The sequence below is a fragment of the Manacus candei genome, unplaced genomic scaffold (assembly GCF_025592945.1).
Source record: "Manacus candei isolate 608988 ecotype Guabito, Panama unplaced genomic scaffold, ASM2559294v1 h1tg000011l, whole genome shotgun sequence".
Classification (NCBI taxonomy): domain Eukaryota; kingdom Metazoa; phylum Chordata; class Aves; order Passeriformes; family Pipridae; genus Manacus; species Manacus candei.
The window spans coordinates 10,869,862-10,889,958 of NW_026138059.1; the positions used below are offsets into that span (position 1 = coordinate 10,869,862).

Consider the following 20,097-nt stretch of genomic DNA (forward strand, 5'->3'; position numbering starts at 1 on the left):
GGATTGACATAGTGATTTATAGGGTTTGTGGGCTTTTCCCCTTGAAAGCCTAGCTCTTTTTCATATTGTAGATTATTTTGTAGAATCCTCCTTTTTTTTCTTCCTTTTTTACTGTAAAAGCTACATATAATATTACAGCTTCTGAATTTGGCCATATGCAATTTGTTTTTCATACATTCTAATGATTTGCACAGCCTAAATCTTCCTGTTCAGTCATTTCCTTATGAATCCATCATGGTAACCAGACAACCATCCAGAAGGATGAGTTTTAGTTCCTGATGTATAGTATGGAAGGGTCTGTTCTGATGCTATTCTGAAGACGTACAGGGGTAGCACAGGATTGTTTGTGGATTACTGGAGAAAACTGAGTTTTAAATTTGTGTCAATGCCAACAAAGAGAAGTTGGCAGTGTTTCTGTGCTCACACTGTTGCGAGGATAAAACACAAAAGTATGTCAACTAAAATTCATAATGCCATGTTTCAGCTGATTTATTAGTACAGTTCTAAAACACTTGTGGTATAATACATTACTTCTATGTACTTCTTTTTTTCCTGTAAATAGTGTACACATGAGGGGAAAAACAGACTGGATACATATAATAGGGTTTTAAGAGTTATGCTTTTCTGAGCAAATTTCATGAACTAATTATGGTGGAACACTGTGGCCAAATAAATAATGTTCTTTAATTGCATCTTTTCTTTTGGCTCCAGGAAGAGGAATGGTGTCATACCATGCACACAATAGCCCAGTCAAGTTTCTTGTAACAGCTACATCTATAAACAAGAAGAACAGAAACAAACTGAGGAACAGCCTGCCTCCTGGCTCAGAACCTAAGGACGAGGACCAGAAGAACATTCTGCTCACTGAAAGACCAGGCTCTTCCCTTAGTAACACCCATGACACTGCAATTTGGCTGGGAGGTTCAGCAGGGTCCATTGCACAAAGAAGTGACTTGTCATCATCTTCTGGATCCCTTACTTTGTCTCATGGATCAAGTTCCCTAGAACACAGACCAGAGGACAGTAACATTTATGAGCTTCTGAAGGATCAAAATATCTCATTTAAAAGTAAAAGACAGAAATCTAAGAAAATGAAAGCGAGTTCAGTATTAGTGATTTCTGGTGGCCAGGGACACAGAAGAGTGAACAAGAAGACCAAGCAGCAGCGACAAGATGAACTAGTGTCTTCAGTGATGGTTTGGCAAATTCCACTCTTAAATATATAACTGAACTAAATTCAGGATCCTTTCTGCTATTAAAAAAGTCTGTTATCCTTTTCCAGCAGCTTAGGACCCAAACAGATAGAATTTATACACTTGGAAGCAATTTCAGTAGGCTTGGATCACAGGATTAAGGGTGCAAGACAGTCTTCACATACTTAGAACATTCTGCAGTGTTAGAGTACTGGAAAATGTTTAGCCATTGGTGCTGTCCTTTATACTCAGAACAAAAAGCAACTGTTAGGCACCTTTAAATGGTTTTAGAATCTCTTACCTTATTTATATTCACATTTATAAATATCATAATTATGTTCTGTAGCACTTAGGGAAGGCAAGTAAGACATGCCATATCTCATGCTGATTTCTGCTTATGTAAATCAGCTATTCTTTCTTTTTCCAAAGTAACATATTGCATGGACTGTAGATTTTAACAAATTAGCAAATAGTTTTAAACAATTAGTAGTCTAATGCAAGCTAATATTAATTTGGAAATAACTATGATAGTTTATAATATCATTCTGCAAACCCAAGTTTGGCTGGGACAAAACCATCTACATTAATTGATTGGTATTTGTTTATTTCAACATATAACATAGATTTTTAAAATATTAATTTCTAAAGCTCAGTTTTATTAAAATGTTGCAGTACAAAAAGCACATTAATTTTCTTGGTAGGTGCAATGTGTCTGCGACTTGCCTTTGTTATACAGAGAAAGTTGCAGAGATTCAATGGCCTTGGGCAAATAGAAAACACAGATACAGGACAGTTGTGCATTGTAGAGCTCCTAACACATTCTCCCCCTGGCAACTCACTATCAAAGCTAAACATGGACTGTACCACTTTTAAGGAGGCATGCACATCCAGTACATTAATAATGAAATTATTAATTAAGTCATTAATTGGGAAGAAATAGACTAATATTGGAATATCTATAGGAAGTGCAAGTAATCACTGTAGGTCCTATGTTGTTTGAGTTGTGCTGTGCCTTCAGGCAAACATCAATCAAATAATGTCACAGGGCAACAGCAGAGATATAGTCATGTCTGAGTGGTGGACATCTCTTTTCACCCAGTTTCATCAAAGCATGGTCATGTAAATGGGTGTTGGGAAAACAGCATGCACAGCTTCATTCACTGAGACAGACAGGCAGTGGCTTTGGCAGTGTTAGGGGGCTGTAAGTAGAGATCTAATTGATGTTTTATTATGAATTGATGTATTTCCAAAGGAATCATTGAATTCGGGATTCCTACTGAAATTGCCTTTTGCACTAGTCTCTGCACATGTGAAATATAAGACAAAGGCTTCAAGCTCATAAAGACATTGCCAAAACTGGTGATGAGGACATCCTTAAGTCAAAATCTGTTTAATACAGTTAACATGTTGAATGGAGTCTATGGGAACATCCTTTTCCCTCATCAATAGACTGAAATACAGAGAAATTAGGATGATTAAATTTCAGTTGAGTATGTTAAGAACTCTAATACTACCCATCTGTTCAGTGAAATGCAAATTAAGTATATCTGAAGTCAAATATTTGTCAATAAACCAAATAAAACTTCTGGCTACTTTGGTACCATTCTTATCCCAATAAGGGTGTGGTTTGCCCCGAAATTACTTCTGCAACATCTAATACAAACTGCTTGATTCCACCATGTTTTGTTTCAATCTGCTTGGTTTAAACCAATATCAACCATAATGGCAATGTTTCCTAGCACATAACATTTCAGGTCAACAGTACTAGAGACTGAAGTATTTTGTTTGATACAGCAGTAGGGTTGTAAAATGTTGCTGAAATTTATTTTCTTAATTTTGCAGCAGATTTGTGTATGTCTTAAATTTTCAGTCTGTCTGCTTTAAAAAGCAAATATCTATCAAGGTAACCCCAGAATCGGTGGGTAGGCTGACTTACCAAGTTTGACAGAACACTGGAATAACATCAGATCTTCCCTGCTGCCTGACCACCAGTGTGTGGGGCAGAGGGAATGCTGATGCAGTCAGTCTTTGCCTATGAGGTGGCACTAAAATAGGCACTTGAAAATCAGGTATGCATCCTGATTTCTTTTCAGAGGCTTTGCCCACATCCTACATTTCTGATTAGAACAAGATTCTTGAGCCATAATAGCATGGACTTCCATGAGTCACAAAGGACCCTTGTTACAGATAGGATTGTAGGCTTGGGATCTTCATTACTGTTTTGTGCTTTTGTTCTGTGTCTTTTGCTGTGTATCTTGCAACTTCAGTTGGGTATTGTCAGTGTTGGCACGGGCTTAGTGTTGGCATGACTCCTGGTAGGGAAAAAAAAGAAAAAAATCAGAGTGCCTCTAAGCCAGGCAGCTGGTAACATTTTCCCAAACTTTTTCTCTTCTACCTGGCCTACTGGCTAGGCTCACCTGGCTTGAGAGATCCAGGCCAGTTGCATTTTCTGTGCTCTTCCATAGCTATGGCCCTGGGAGCTGCTCTTTTCCCACTGTGTGGAAGTACTACATTGTACAGTTTACTGTAAGTATATTGAAAATAAGTTAAAAGATTCCTCTGTGTATTAAGCATATGTAATCTCGTATCCCTTTGTAGACTGCAGTAAAAATTCTCCTTGAATGTAGGATTCCATATCTGTGCCTTTGGGACTGGAGGAATACATCTGCTCTCTCGTGGATCTTTATCAGTAGGAGCAGTAAGCAGAGTCCACCAATTCAACTGGAAATCCATGCATGGTGTTATTACAGGATCTGCTATCTGTAATGAATGAGAATTGTAAAGTGAAATTCATCCTATCTTTCAGCTGAAATGTAATTTTCTTCAGTTATATCAATAAAACAGTAGAAACAAAGTACCACTCTGCTCTTCTGAAAGTACATTGGGGTTTTGCCAATGACTTCCATTAGAACAGAACTGAGTCCCTCATTTACATTCTTCTATTTTGAAAATACCTATCTATTTATCTTACTGAGCTGTAAAGAAAGAGAGAAGCTGTATGTCTGTCTTGAAAAATATATATTGTCATGAACTAGATTTTTAGTAACTAACTGAGCACAAGGTGCAATGTTTCTTCCTGACATGCAACTTACTGGTATTACCTTACTACGAAAACAGGCAGGAACCAAAGTTTCTCTCACAAATAGTCTTTATAGATGTTGTAGATTGTGCTGCTAGGAGGTTGGATTTTGCTTTCTGATACTGCTTGTCTAAATTAATAGAAGTCATGAAAATAAAAGGAAAAGAGGGGAGCAAGTGTAACCACTACAATATATTCTATATATGTTTTCTAACACATAGTAGTGTCTTTTGTAACATGAGCCATAAAATTTGTGTATTTATGTTCAAACTATAAATTGAGAAAAATGTTTAATAAAAAATATGATAAAAATTAACTTCAGAAGAATATCTCGGGCTGTTATTTTAACTAGAAAGCTAGAATTTGGGGCATGCATTAATGAATAATATATATATTCATGGACTCATGAAAGGGAAAATAGGATATGTGATTAGGATGACAGAGATATATATTTTTTTTTTAGTTTTATAATTTCTACAATTTAAACACCAGCAAATACAGTTTCTGAAAATGAGACAGTCATTTATTATAAAGTTTGACTCCTGTATCAGTGTCTAAGCGATAGAAATTCTACTATGCTGTCTATGTGGAGCATGCATCAGCACTTGCGCAGCATGCATGCTGCATAAAACCGAGAAGCATTAATATTCAAAGTACTGCAGAGCAAAGCATTAACAGAGGAAATTAATTTTCAGTTGCTAATGGGCAATTCTTTCTAATTAATCTGCCCTAAAGGATATATACATAATCCCATGATTGTGTTTAAATACTGAGACTTGTATTCATCAGACTCAGCAATAGCCTTTTGGGTGTACCTGTGCTATTATAAACTAACAGGAAGAGTTACTGAGAAATGTTTGGTTGCTAGGAAAACCTGCCTTTTTGCCCTTGGCTTTATACCACATCTCCTTCATATGTGGTTCTGAAAAACATCAAATTGCATGTGTGCAGCATACCATATATGTGCACACCTGAAGGCAGATTCTGTCCCAATGGGAATTTACAGTTCATTATTTATGGGTGGCGTGAAACAAGGCTGCGTTCTCGCACCAACCCTATTCACAGTCTTTTTCAGCACAATGCCCCAAAGGGCCACTGCAGACTTCGATGATCAGAATGGTTTCTAAATCTGATACCGTACTGATGGAAGCCTTTTCAACCTAAGGCGACTGAAGGCCCACACCAAGACCTTAAATCATCTTGTCCAGGAGCTGCTTTATGCTGATGATGCCGCCCTTGTTGCCCACACAGAAGCAGCTCTGCAGCGTTTAACATCCTGCTTTGCAGATGCTGCTGAGCTCTTTGGGCTGGAAGTCAGCTTAAAGAAGACAGAAATTCTCCATCAACCTGCACCTCAGGAAGTCTTCCATCATCCCCATATCACCACTGGTCAATCAGAGCTCAAATCAGTCCAGCAGTTTAATTACCTAGGCAGCCTCATCTCCTCGCACAGTAAGATTGACGGAGAGATAGACAACAGGTTAGCAAAGGCATATAGTGCTTTCGGAAAGCTTCATAAAAGAGTTTGCCGAAATAAACACTTGAAGAAAAGTACAAAGATCGATGTTTACAGAGCCATTGTGCTGTCTACTCTCTTATACGGATCTGAATCATGGGTCATCTACCGCCACCACCTGCATCTCCTAGAACGCTTCCATCAACGCTGTCTCCATACAATCCTAAACATCCACTGGTCAGATCACGTGATCAATACATCTGTTTTAGAACAAGCAGCAGTCACAAGTATTGAGGCCATGTTGCTGAGAACACAGCTGCGCTGGGCAGGGCACGTCTCCAGGATGAAGGACCACCGCCTCCCTAAGATCTTGCTTTATGGTGAACTTACCACTGGCTACCGCAAGAGAGGAGCCCCAAAGAGAAGATACAAGGACTCCCTAAAACAACATCTCAGCCTTGGCCATATTGGTCAACATAACTGGTCTACTCTGGCCTCCAATCGGGAGGTCTGGAGACACACCATCTATAACGCTGCTGATGCTTTTGAGAAAGCACGCAGGATCACCCTTGAGGAGAAAAGAAAACGCAAAAAGAATCATGTCTTGCAGAATATACCACCTAAGGAGTCTTTCTGCTGTGCCTTTTGCAACCAGACGTGTCTATCTCGTATCGGCCTTTTTAACCACCAACGTGCTTGTAACAAACGTGGGTAGTGCCCTTCCCAAATGTTTGTTTGCGAAGCCTAGCCATGATGATTTATGAGTGGCAGTCTGAAGGCTAAAAATTGCTTACTGCTCCTTTGAGAGAGGTCTGAATATTTGGAAGGGTTTCCTGAACAGTGGTTCAGTGCTTAAACTTCCTCTCTCTTCTGTCGTATTTAATTTTCTAACTGCATAAAGACAAATTAGTTTTTGTAAAATGCATTTGGAGGTGAGAAATACCAGTCATTTGAAAGGTGTAGCTGTAATGGGGGGTTCTGTATGAGTAAATTGGTATTGCAATGAGTGATACCATGGAGCTGATAATAGTATTTTTAGATTGCTTTACCTATCTTCATAGTAATAATACTTCACATAATAATAGTCCTGTTAAGAAGGCAGATTAATATCATCTGTAGCTAGGAAGAAAATGAGTTGAAAAGCATTTGCCTGACTTGAACCTATATGATGAGTCTGTAAAAGCATACAGATTAAAGCCACTGCTGCTTTCTAAGCCCATGATTAGCCCTTTAAACTGCCTCCTTCTTGCAGGCATCCTGTACGTGTGGTTGTGGAAAATGTCTGTGCTAGTAAACTGGCCAGGACTAGGGTGACAGCTTGAGCACTGACCTGGGATCACATTTAGGAGGTGGCTGGCTGGGGCTGAGCCAGACCTGGGCTGCTGACAAAGCCACTTACCTGGGATATTTTAGAGACTGATTAAGTACATGGATGTAAACTGTGTGGTGCCACTTGCAAAATAGTCTTTCTGCCTCCAGTTTTGTGATATTGATGCAACCTAGCCTGTATCCATACAACCTTCGTCCTATGGGATGGTTGCCTAGCAATCTGGAATTTGAGACCAGTCTCTTACAGTCAGGAGATAAAAATACTAGCATAGACTTGACATGTACCATACAGGTACCAGGTTGGTACAAGAAGTTAATCTGGGATGGTTCATCAGCTGCTTGTACCACCCCACAGCTCAAAATTCTGGTCTACTTCTTTCACCTTTAAGATTTAGGGTACATGTAAAGTCTACATCCTGTTTGCTCACAAATGTAGCATGCACGCCACCAGATCTATCTGCTATTCAACTTCAGAAATCTAGATCCAGATTTTTGAAAATAAGTTTCTTTGCTGCTGCCTTGTACTCGTCCTTATTTGATCATAGCATTTTCTTTAAAGACATGCCCAACCACTGAACTGCCAGAAACACTCTTTGCCTCCTAAAACAAAGAATCAACAAAGTAACACTGAAACAGCTTCAGATGAAAGGATCTGAAAATTTCCTAAGCAAATGAAGATTTACTGTGTGACTCTATTTGAAATGCAACAATGCCAATGTATGACCAAAAGCACTTTGAGTGCTTTGGCCAAACTCCATAAACCACAATATAAAGGCAGTTAGTCTTTCACAGCACGACCTTCAAAGGTGTTCAAAGGGATGTATTTTTTTCCTCTAGCAAAACAGGCCTTGACAGCAGAACTGCAAGTTCTACTGTTGTACATATTGTTATACTCCAGTGATAATCACAGTTATCATTAATGTGTGTTCCAACCAAGATGAGCCAGAACACCTAGGATTACGACACACCTTGGGGGAGATGAAATCACTGTAAGAATTCAGTGGAAGTTAAATCATTTCAAGAATTCACTAGAAATATGTCTTAAGGAGTATTTTGACATCAAAAGATTCAGGTGAGCCTCCAGCAGAGTTTTCTCAAAGCACTGAAATTCCTAATTTCCACTGAAATCTGTGTATTTTACATGCCCAAATGCAGATAATCAAACAGGTTTTAAATTCAAGAAACTAGATACAGCTTAGCTACAGAGTTACAGAATTTTCATTTTTTCTTTTTCTTATTCTACACTGGAGAGAAATTCGATGGGTTTCAACTTGAGCATCAGGATCACCTTGAATGTGGGCACAAAAAATGCATTCAGTCACAACTTCCAAATCAAATTGTATAAATTGTTTCCTGTGGGCTTTTCTGGTTTGCTCTGTGTGCATTTCAAGTTGCAGAACATGCCTGCCAGATTACGCCTAATGCCTTTTCAGTGTACCCTTTCTAAAGAGGTTTTTTTCTGTAGGGTTGGGTAGCATAGAGTGTATGTATTAACAAAGAGGATTACCCCTAGTTCAGTCAAGATTTGTAAGTGCAACCACTTTTCTGCAATGTTGCTCAGAGCAGCTTGTGATGCTCTTAATCCCAATCACACGCAACTGGTATCATCGGTTAACTTAAGCTGCATCTACACTGCTGAACTCAAGAGCACTTCAGAGGTTACTGACACACCCCCACTGTATCAGATGGGATCCATGTGCCAGTCCCTTTCCTGCTGTCTGGATGAGCAAAGCTAGTTATAGTCTACACTGATACATGAAGATGTTTCATAGAGTATTTGGGGAGTATTTTGCCCACAAGCCATAGTCATAGAGCACATAGATGAGGCAGGTGATGGGACAATACATAGCTAATTATGAATGGGGAGAAATGTTGACTGGATAATCTCACTGCACTATAAAGAGCAAGGGTAGGATTTCATTCTCTTCTCCAAATTCTTTTGGGTTTTATTTTTAGCAAATTAGATGATGTGCATGTTTTCTCAGTTGTTCATCTAAGTAAATGCTGTGTGTTCCCCATGTTTTAACCTTATCAGATGCTTTCGACCTCATTAAAAGCTGTTCTACATATTCAGAACACTTTTACATGACAAAAGTCTGTAGTAGTACAGCCTTTTTTGCTATGCTGGTTGGTTTTTTTCTTCAATTAAAACCAATATTGATCTGTCTCTGGTTCCTAGAAGTATGCAACCCAACGCTGAAGAAATCTTTATGGTCTGGTTTTCCTTATGACTCCTACGACCCTATTTGCTACAAGCTGCTAACCCTCATGTTGCAACCATCCCTTTTCTTCCAATTCTGCTATCTGTGTGTATTACAGGGATGTGGGAAAAATAATACACACAGGTAGATCAGCTTGGCTCAGCATCAGATGTATACATTGTGTCATATGTAACATGTACACAGCATGCATGGGTTTTGTATTGCAAGCATAAAAAAATATTTTGTTCAGCAGAAATACAATAAGCATTTTGTCTGTTCCAGCAATAGCATCAAACCAGTCCTTGAATCTGTTGGTTTACAACACCAAGAAGCATTTTACACAGGAGCATTCAGCTGCCAGACACAGGATGAGCAAAAGCAGTCAGGTTTTCTTTCTCTTTGTTTCGTTTTGGTTTTACATTTTGGCTTTTAGCCATGAAACAGATTTCTGGGTACTATAGGGACCACTGACATCAGCTACTGCCACTATGTATCTGATACTCCAATATTCACAGAAGGAATACCAGCAAGTTTCAACTATGTCTACTCCGGAATTTTGATGCTGTAACATTTATTTTTCCAATACATCCCTGTACCAATCTAAATAAAAACAAAAACACAAACAAACAAACAAAACACAAACAAAACAAAACTAAACTAAAAGTAGCCTACCAACAGCTTGGCATGTTCACAGACACTAGGAGCAAGTCTAGTCTATGCAGGCTTACCAATCCTGCCCAGTGTACTGGACGTGTGCCCACAATGTGATGGCCTCAGCAAGCAAAGGCTGCAAAGCCCACCTAATTAGCTGGGTAAATAATTGAGCATGGACTCATGCTCAGCTCCATGCTGCCATGGGTACACTACCTGCAGGATTCTAATTGCTTACTTATAAAAGCTAGCCTGCATATGCTGTGAGCTACACTCTGAGCCTGTTATCTAGAAAGGCTTAAAGCCTCTTGCTTCATAGAATCTGGACTGAATATTTCATCTGGATAAAATAACGATTTTGTTAAATGATTCCTTACCTCCTTAAATGAGAAGTTCTGTAGCTTCACTGGCCAAGAATCAACCCCTCGAGACTGGGCTACTTAATTTTTGATGTGACCTGCTGGCTAATTTTGGCTGAGGAACTGTGCATTTGCTCCAGCTACCACAATAGCCCAATTCTGCATGACAGTCTCTGAGCTTGGAATGGCAGCAATGCAGCTGCTGCTGCAGTCAGTGGGAGAAAGAAAAATGCAGTACCTCTCCCTGCAAGAGCAGAGCCCTGATAAGCTCTGAGCAGATGTGCTCTGGATTGGGATGCTATTCAGTGACCCTATCAAGAGAGTGGCATTCAGCATTATTGCCCATTTCTGCACTAGAGACATCACAGTCTAATGCCTTCTAGAAAGACGAAATTGAAAATGCTTTGTTTTGGCTGATATGGATTAAACAGACAGAAAGGTGTGTAAGATGAAGAAAACTTCCTATTCCTGTTTCTTCTGGTTTGTTTTACGGGGCATTTGGTGTTTGTTTTTTTTTTTTTTTTTTGTTTTTTTTTTTTTTGTGGGTTTTTTTTGGTTGGTTGGTTGGTTGGTTTTGTTTTGTTGCAGGTTTTTTGTTTGTTTTTTTAACTAGAACAACACCTGATAAAATTCTTTTGTTCCAAACTGTATTCCCTTTTTATTACTGAACACCATTGCTGGTTATGTGAGAAACAGATAGGATGGGCTGCATGTCCAGAAGGAAGTCTGCTGTATGTGACTGGGCAGGGCCTAACTAAAGTTCCTGGGACAGAGCAGAGCAAAGGCTTCCCTTCCTGCCCTTACTCTCCATGCTACTGTTGTTGCCCCAGGCTAATTGCTCCTTGCAAACACAGGATCTCAGCAAGTCCTGATGGTCAGTAGCAGCACTACAAACTATTAGTCCTTCTGGATAGTTGTCACATTGGTTGGGCTACAGAAATGCATGTCAGGCACCAAATTATATATCATGTAAGCTGTGTGATACCTGTTTTCTTTAGGACAGGGTCTTTTCTATGCTGGGACAATGATTCATCTCATGTTATTTAAGTGTTTAAAATTAGTTGTCTGCAGCTGTACCAGTATGACTTTACAGCTAATGGAGAGAAATGAGAAATACCAAAGGATGATTCACTTCATCCTAAGATAGGCAAGAAAAATTGCCCTTCAGACATGATTATTCCTATACATTAATTGTAAATGGAGCCTTGGGAACTCAGGTTAAGTAGGGAAATCAAACAACTAGAACTGAGATGATTTCTACAATGGGTGTCCCAGTTTTTAGCATCATCTCCAATTCTACTAAAAACTGAAAGGCAATAAGCAGCCTTAATGTACATGGCAAGTGTCCCAGCCTATGATCCACAGAAGCAGCAGTATTTTGCAAAAGTTGTGCTAAGAGGTCAGCAACTGTCTTTTGTATTTGTTTTCATTAATAGGTTTAATGAAAGAGGGGCATGGGGGACTGGAAAGAAACTTGGAGGGAAGACAGTAGACTGAGGCTTACGACACTAGGGAATTCCTGCCCAAAGCTAAACTTCCATAAAGCAGAATTGAGGTTATATTACATGATCTGCTTCTGGCATGTTCAGTGGGAGCAGAGGATAAAGTCTCCAACAGCTAAGGGCTACCTGACTTCTCAGACTAGAACCTCCATGGAGCTTGGATTTTGTATAGGTCTTCTGCTGGCTCCATCCACAGGGGCAAATATGGCCCATAAAAACACAATATGCTACTTCCTACCCACCACTGTTTTTGAAATTGTCTCCAGAAGCAATAACTCAGACACCTTTGTTTACACCCAGACTGGGATGTGATGTGGCAGTTAAACCTGAAGAGGAGTTAAGAAAATCCAGTTGTGGTTAAAACTGTCATGTATTCAGAAAGGATGAGTCAGAATGATCTCAAAGATCTCAGATATTATACTGCTACCATGGTCACATAATTCTCATCAGTGTGAACAGAAGTTAGGCACCTCAAGGAGAGGCAATCCTCCACATAAGAATAGAACAACAGAGATTTTAAAAGTGAAAATAATTTCCCATATCAGTATCAGCTGTCTAATTTCAGTGTAATCTTGAAATACATAGTACTTCAAGTAATACGAAACAGCAGGAAGATTAATTCCTGATGTCAGAAGAGAGGAGTTATTTCTGGCAGGCTTTAATGGATCTGCTGCATCACAGGGAAACTTCTTCCAGCGAGCCAGTAATAAAACCACATACAGACACTTACAGTCCAACCTTGTAAAGGACCCAAATCAGGGCACAGTGGGAAATTTCCAATTAGGCTAAAGCCACATGTTGTGGTTACTGACTGCTCTAAGACCCCTGTGACACTGTGTGATTGTTACTTATCTATTTTATGGCAACTAGAAGCAGGCTGGCCTCTCTCAGTAGAGATCAGACATGACCTCAGCTTGAAAACCAGCCTTTGGGTTAAGCGCTGCTCTTAAGTGCACAACGTGAGTGGAGCCAAGGGTTTCAAGTGGTTACAGTTACCCAGCACTGCAATGCAAGCACTTCAGTTTATTAAGTGCTAAGTCAACACATAAGAATTTTGGCAAAACCAATGTCAAAAAGTAGGAGCAACGGGACAAAATGAAGAAGACACTCAACCACACTCAGCCATCACCACCATGAAGCTGGAAAAACATACAGCTGCAATGGCTATACTGCCAGCACAGAGCAATTAATTGTCAGGTTGATTTGAGAGAGGAGACGGAGTAGTAGCTTTTCCAGTCTGCACAGGAGTGTCTCCCAGGGCCAGGAGCCACTCGCTGGGCAGCTGCAGGGGAACCAGTCTGACGGGACCCTGGAGTCAGTGGAGAGGAGAAAAGAGAAAAACTGCAGATGAGTAGTGTTTGGAGGCAGCAGCATCATAGGAAATCTATACGTTACAATGGCAATACGACACATCCTGGCACCAGGAATGGTTCAGAAAGGCCGGGATAGAGCGGCACGTCTGCTGTCTTCGCAGAAATCAAACTGCAGCCCGCGGTGCGGCGTGAGCTGGGTGAGTACCACTGCCTGCGTCGGGAGCAGACCAGGGTACAACTAACGTAACCTGAGGGGGGTTTAAAGAAACTGAGAAGCGGGTCTACTTCTGGGAATCCCAATGACAGTCTCATCTTTGAAGCGCAGAGGAAAATGGGACCCTGGCGCAAACTGCACCCAAACAGAAGCCACCTGGCCTCCTCCGCGTTGTTCCTCAGAAGCAGAGACCTGAATAAGCCAGAGGCTCCGCCTGGGAACCCTCCCCGTCGCTCTCCGCAGCGAGCATGCCGGTGCCAGGCCGGGCTGGGCTGTCCTAGGGGGCCGCCGTCACCCGGGGCTCCGGCAGCAAAGCCCCCGGCCCTGCCTCAGGCAGGGAAGCGCCGCAGCCACGGGTATCCCAGGCATGGCCCCACCCGGAGCTGGGGGAGGACCCGTCACTCCGGCCCGGCGCCGCACGGGGGGAGTTTCTCCTCAGCAGGTGGGGCCGCTCCGCCGCCCGCCCCTCCTCACCGCCGACACCCCGGAGCTCCCCGGCCCAGAGGCTGCTGCTCGCCGGGAGCCGCCGGCAGCGGTAGCAACAGGTCCGTGCCCGCTCCTCCCTCCCCTCCGCCTGCCAGGCGAACAAAGGGGCTGAGCGCGGCCCCGCGCTCGCCCGGCCCCTCCGCCGGCTCGGCCCCTGCGCTTCAGCCATTTGCCTCGCCTGGCATCGCCCCGCCGCTCCCTCCCCGCCTCCCCGGCCTCCCCGCCGGCTCCCGCGCCGTGGGCGAGGCGGCGGGGCCGCTGCACTGCAGGAGCTGCCCCGAGCGGAGCGGGGCTCGGCGGCCGCGGGAGGAAGGTAAGCGGGGAGGCAGCGCGGCCGCGGGACGGGAGCGGGGTCGGGGTCGGGCACGTCCCGAAGCCGGGGCTGTGCCAGACCCCCCTCCCCGGCCACCGCCGCGGAGCCTCCGGGGAGCCCGTGGGGAGGATCGGTGCCAGTGTCTGCCGATGTCTGCGGTACAAACTGGGACGCGGAACCATGGTAGCCGTGTGTGTGTGTCTGTGTGAGCGTGAGGGGGGATGCTGGAGCCCTGTCAGGTTTAATCGTGCTATTCTCTTCCCTCTGTCCCCCTTAATCCCCCTCCTCTGGGCAGTAGGGAGGCCGGGCATATCCCCATATCCCTTCTCCATATGTCAGAGAGAGAGCCAACCCTAATGCTTGCGTATTTTTTTTTTTTTATCCTGCTGACCTATTAAAAATCTAAATGACTCTTTACACTAACGTTTAGGGATGTGTAAGAGCAGCAGATTGCTTCCTGCTATAAATTCTTCATGGCGTGCTTCCCCATCCTACTAAAAGCACACGCAAGCCCTGGGTGAACACATGCGTGCAGGATTTTGCAGGGTGGAAGATGCCCGAAGAAAAGTCCTACTGAATTTCAGTTGTCTGAAGCTGGTAGGTTTTTATGTCTTGTTCTTTAAAGCAAGAAAAAGCTGACTCCTGAACCCAAACCTACACATAGCACAGAGAATGATAGTATTACATGGTATAGCCAACTTTTTTCACCTATCAAGAAAAAATAAAGCTCTGTAGAAGTGACATTCTGTAAAGCTTTTCCACAGCAATTAAATTGAACAATAGAAAACTAGAACAAAAAGCTAGGAAAAAAGTAGGGCAATAAAAAATAGAATAGCAATAAAATAGAACAATCATTCTGTATGATCTGAGAAGCAAAATAGCTCCTCCATTTTTCAGAGGCTTAACCATCTGTCTCCCAGAAATGAATTAAGTGGAATGTTTGTGGAAAATAATAATTAAATTGTCACTAGTATTGGCAAAACAATATTTGCTCCCCTGTTTAACTCTCTGGCCCATCGTGCTTGTTCTGCATTTTCCTCTGCCCAGGGCGCATCACACAGCATTTATTCACTCTTTAATTAGGACATCCAGAGCATGCCAGTGGGATCCTCTGGTCATTCACTGTTAATGGCACTGTCTGAGGAGAACCTGCCAAAGAGCCAAGGACTGTTCCCATGCCTACTCCAGCTCCTCTCTGCTCTCCAGGACTCACTCCTGGCAATGGTGGCACTGAGTCAGTGGTGACAGTCTTAGGAGCTGGAGTTTGCAGGACTGTGCCTTAGTATCAAAAGACAGAAATCCTTAATAGGTTTCTTTCTTCTATGAATGCTGTGCTATCATCACTTTTCAGTACAACAGATAGTCCAAAGAGGTGGACAGACTTCAAATGTCAATAAATATTACAGCACATTATTTGGCAGGAACATTCAATGAAAGCCATTAACTGGCTTTACTATAGTAAAGCAGGATTATAGTATTAAGGGCTGGCCTAGGTTACCATAAAGACAGTGATGTGGTTAGATGACTGGATCCAGATCCTACTTACCGGGGTTTCGGCATCCTGTAGTATCCTGTTGCAAGAGGATATTAGGGGCTGCTGAATGCTAAAGAAGGGTATAATAAAACATGAAAGGAAATCCTGCAATTTCTTTTAACATAGAATTAAGCTTTTTTTTTTAATACTTTTTTTTTCTTGGTGAGGTCCCGTATGGATTTTGCAGGCATTTTTCTATTTATCCCTACTGACATTGTGTAGCGTTGCAGTTGGAAGCCTGTTTCTTTCCCATGAACAGGAGAGAAGTCATTTTATACCTCTTCACATCCTTGAAAATACCCATTTTAAAAATGAGTTCATTTCCATTAGCCTTCTCTGGACATGACATTTTTATATCTGCTGTTTTATTTTTCAGTGGAATTGACATCATTCTTTTTGCTTCTTTTTTGGTCTCGGTGTTGTTTTGTCAGAGAACAGACATGATTAGTTCCTTTCACTGAAGAATTACTTTATAGCAGTTCAGGATTTGACAACCAGTTTAACCTGATCTATGAATGAGCTGTCCCGGAGCAGGAAGGGACCCTGCTTCTTCTCTAGTCTGGGCCGTACATTACTGCTCAATTCCCTGTGCCAGCACTCATAACCATGGACAATATAGTGAACGGACAGAGATTTTGCCTTCCTCCTGCAGTTAATTAAGCAAACACCCAGTTTACACATGCAGAAGTTGGCGTTAGGAGTGGGGCTGGTCTGTAACTGCGGGATCAGGACCTGTGTTTTCCTTAGACAGTGTTGGGAATGCTGCAGCCTTTTTTTTGGCCTCATCCTAAAATGCTCATTGGATGCTAACTGGCAGTTTTGGCACTGCAAGGATTACAAGAGTGGGTCAGTCTTGTGTAAGGGTCCAGAAAGCTAAGACGATCCCAGATATGGAGGTAGAAACTGGAATACTTTATTGAACACACGAGTGCAATTTAAGGGTCTTGGGGGCTGGACATGTTAATGAGGAAGATGAGTTATGTAAATTAGGGGATGGCTTTATGTTAACTAGAGGATTACACAGGTTTCTGCTGCAGTTACACAATTGATTAATATTTCCCTTAACCAGGATTAAATGGGGGGGAAGAAAATAAAGGGGTTTCAACATGATTTGATAATTTCATCTCAAAGTCCTTCCTTATCCTGCTGCAGGAGCAAGATTAATCCACATGGTTGTACATCAACAGGTCTTGTGAGGAAGGTCCAGTCCTTCAGATTAAGGGATTTATCTCAGCCTGTGTTGCCCAAGGTTTCCTGTTTAATCCTAGCAGTTCTTTTTCTGCAGGTATCTGAATTTTGGACTGCAACAGTATTGTGTATGGGGATTGAGTGTTATTGCAAAAAAGATTTGTCTGGGTCCTGTGCACTGCACATTTGGTACTTTCCAGTTCCTTATACCCCATCAGCAAGGATGGCAGGAATTCATGATTGGTTAAGTCAGTTTATTTAATGCAAAATAAGCTGGAGAAAAAAATCCAGTGGTTCTGCAGATTTTGTGCTGTGTGTCAGAGGGAGAAGAAAGATGTGTCGTATAAATGCTTTTCAGGTGTGATGTTTCATGAGCTGCCATTGCTGTGCCTCTGGCTAAAACAGACGGATTGACAGCCTTTTTTAACTCACTTGGAAACACTCCAGAAACCACAACCTTTCTATACACATTGACATAAGTTGGTCAAGCAGGTTCCATGCTGTTATGTTGTCTGTCACAACATGATTTGCATTAATTGAAGTTATTTTACATGTACACATTTATAGATTAGCACAAGCTGCTTGTTGTTTTTCTGGACACTGATTCCTTCAGGAGTACTTAAGGAGCAGAGTAAGCTTTGCATGTGGATCTGTAACTGCTGGAAGGCTACTGGACTTCTGACTAATTTCAGACTATCAACCTGTCAGAGTTAAACAATAGTGCGTTGTTTTTTTTTTCTTGGAAGGAGATCTGCTTTTCTCTCTCTCCCTCTCTTGTAAGTAGATTGGAAGAACAGGCCTTAAGATGTGGAGATAAACTATTATTTCTGCAACCCATATTTCAGAGTGTTAGACAGTAAGAACTAAAAGCCAACCCTTTGCTATGGGAATGGCATGCGAACAACAAATGTTCTGATTCCATCAGTCGAAGACAAATCTGTTCATGGGAGAGTTCTCCTCTTATCCTGTAGTTTTCTTCATTTCTCCTTTACTGCCACTCCCTGCATTGCTTCACTTCAAAAAAAGCTACTGTATACATTTCTGTGTAGAGTTGTGGTAGATTAACCCTGACTGGATGAACATGCCCACCAGAGCCACTGCATCACTGCCCTCCTCAGATGGACAGGGGAGAGAAAATGAAATGAAAGTCTCGTGGGTTGAGATCAAGACAGTGAGAGATCACTCACCAGCTACTGTTACGAGCAAGACAGACTCGACGTGGGGAAATCAGAGTAGGATAATGAGAAATAAAAATGAAATCTTGAAAACATCTTCCTACCACCCCTCTCTTCTTTACAGGGCTTAACTTTACTCCTGAATTCTTTATCTTCTCCCTCCTTCAGGGAAACAGGGAATGGGCATTTTGATCAATTCACCACATGTTTTATATGCTTCTCCTTCCTCACAGTCTTCCCCTGCTCCAGCAAGAGATTTCTCCCATGGGAGATGGTCCTCCATGAACTTCTCCAGTGTGAGTCCTTCCCACGGGCTTCTGTTCTTCATGAACTGCTCCAGTGTGAGTGCCTCCTACGGGTTGCAGTTCTTCAGGAACAGGCTGCTCCAGTGTGGCTCCCCTGTGGGGTCAGAAGTCCTGCCTGCAAACCTGCTCCAGTGTGGGCTTCCCATGGGGTCATGGCACCCACAGCAGCCACCTGTTGCAGCGTGGAATCCTCCACAGGCTGCAGGTGGATCTCTGCTCCACCATTAACCTCCATGAGCTGCAGGGGCGCAGCTGCCTCTGTTCCAGTGCCTGGAGCACCTCCTCCCTCTCCTTCTGCACTGACCTTGATATCTGCAGAGTTGTTTCTCTCACATATTCTCACTCCTGTCTTCTCTGGCTGCCATTTGCTCCCACGCAGTAACTTTCTCCCCTTCTTAACTATGTTACCCCAGAGGTTCTACTACCATTGCTGTCCGGCCTTGGCCAGTGGGTCTGTCTTGGAGCCGGCTGGCATTGGCCCCATCAGACATGGGGAAGCTTCTGGCAGCTTCTCATAGAAGCCACACCTGGAGCTCTTCTGCTGCCAAAACATCGCCATGCAAACCCAATACAATTGTGTAAGAAATCCAGATGCTCGTGAAGTTAATGGGAGTTTTCCCTTGGCTACAATGGGGTTAGGATTTAAAGTGATGTCAGACTCTGGCTTTATCAAAATGCTCTGAAACTTAGGGGGGGGTTTCTAGCTGCAAGCTCCTAGCACAAGCTTCATTCTCTCCAAAGCAGTACACAGATATATTTCTTGTTTAATAACAACTGATAATAGGGTCCTGAAGTTTGGTTTCCGCAGCAGATGAAAAAACAGTAAAAGTAAATGTTGTTTGAGTGTATTGCTTTGGAGTTAGTCAGTGTCATGTGTCCCAAGAAGTTTTACACCTAGGAAAAGGGTAGCAAAGACTTTATGTGCATTCACATGATAAAATTCACTGGTGCTGCTTCTTGTTGTTCAGGATGAGGTCTATACCACTCAGACAGAAGATGTTTAAGACAGGGAGCAGAGTTGCAAGGATCTATTAGTTAGCTCAATGCCTGGACAGTATTCCTGGCAAGATATTTTGCAGCCTTACAGGAAACAAATACTTGTATTGCACCCCCAAAATCAGGCAGCTTTTCAGAGTGGTGGTTGAAAAGCCTCAGTATTTGCTTTGAGGAGATGTTGATGTGTATCTAAAATCTCTCTCTAATCAGAAGTAACCAAACTTTAGACTTAGGAGTGAAACATCAAAATCTTTAAATGGTCAAGAACTACAAATGGGGACCCCTGAATCTGTGCTTCTTCTCACACCTTCTAAATCATAACCATGAAACCAAGCACCTCTCTGCCTCTTATTCTAATTTGAAGGTCTATCTTCTTACTCCGGGTCCTGACTGTAGAGCTCTGTCTGGATTGCTAACTAATAAGTGCACTGTGACTATTGAACATGATACAAATTTAACAGCATGCATTAACAACCCTTTATTCTGTAGCACTTTAAAAGGATAAGTTTGAATCATAGATTAGTCATACTATAGTCTTTACATCTCCTCTGTGTCAGGAAGTCCAAAAGCAGCTAGGACAGTCCTGAGGTAGCTGGGGTCATCATAACCCTTCATGATTGTGTTGCCAGTCTGTATGTCTCTCCATAAAGAGCATGGATCATTTTGGGAAAACAGGATGCTGCCACGTCAGCAGATATGAAAGTGCAAAAGGCAAAAAAAGTGAATTCTGAGGTGAAAAGCATCATGTACATTTCCAAGGTATTCAGGATGATCCATTTGACACCTGAATATCCATCAAGGCC

The 20,097-nt window shown here is 42.3% G+C and overlaps 2 protein-coding genes across 10 annotated transcripts in view; both read left to right on the forward strand.

The window, feature by feature from the left end:
- The window catches only part of ARHGEF10 (Rho guanine nucleotide exchange factor 10), a 112,256-nt gene extending 107,686 nt beyond the window's left edge, over window positions 1–4,570 (forward strand). For all 4 annotated transcript variants that reach the window (XM_051778082.1, XM_051778085.1, XM_051778083.1 and 1 more), the window contains one exon: window positions 712–4,570. In XM_051778082.1, the coding sequence (XP_051634042.1) occupies window positions 712–1,226 (515 nt within the window). In that variant the 3' untranslated portion in view covers window positions 1,227–4,570. The remainder of the gene's footprint in view (window positions 1–711) is intronic.
- A 7,944-nt stretch (window positions 4,571–12,514) lies between these two features.
- The window catches only part of KBTBD11 (kelch repeat and BTB domain containing 11), a 153,649-nt gene continuing 146,066 nt past the window's right edge, over window positions 12,515–20,097 (forward strand). For 2 of the 6 annotated variants that reach the window (XR_007902870.1, XM_051778108.1), the window contains exon 1: window positions 12,515–14,096. The gene's annotated coding sequence lies outside the window, so the exon portion shown is untranslated. Of the gene's footprint in view, window positions 14,097–14,186; window positions 14,694–20,097 lie in introns of those variants that run through there. The other 4 variants (XM_051778109.1, XM_051778112.1, XM_051778111.1 and 1 more) reach the window with 4 other exon arrangements.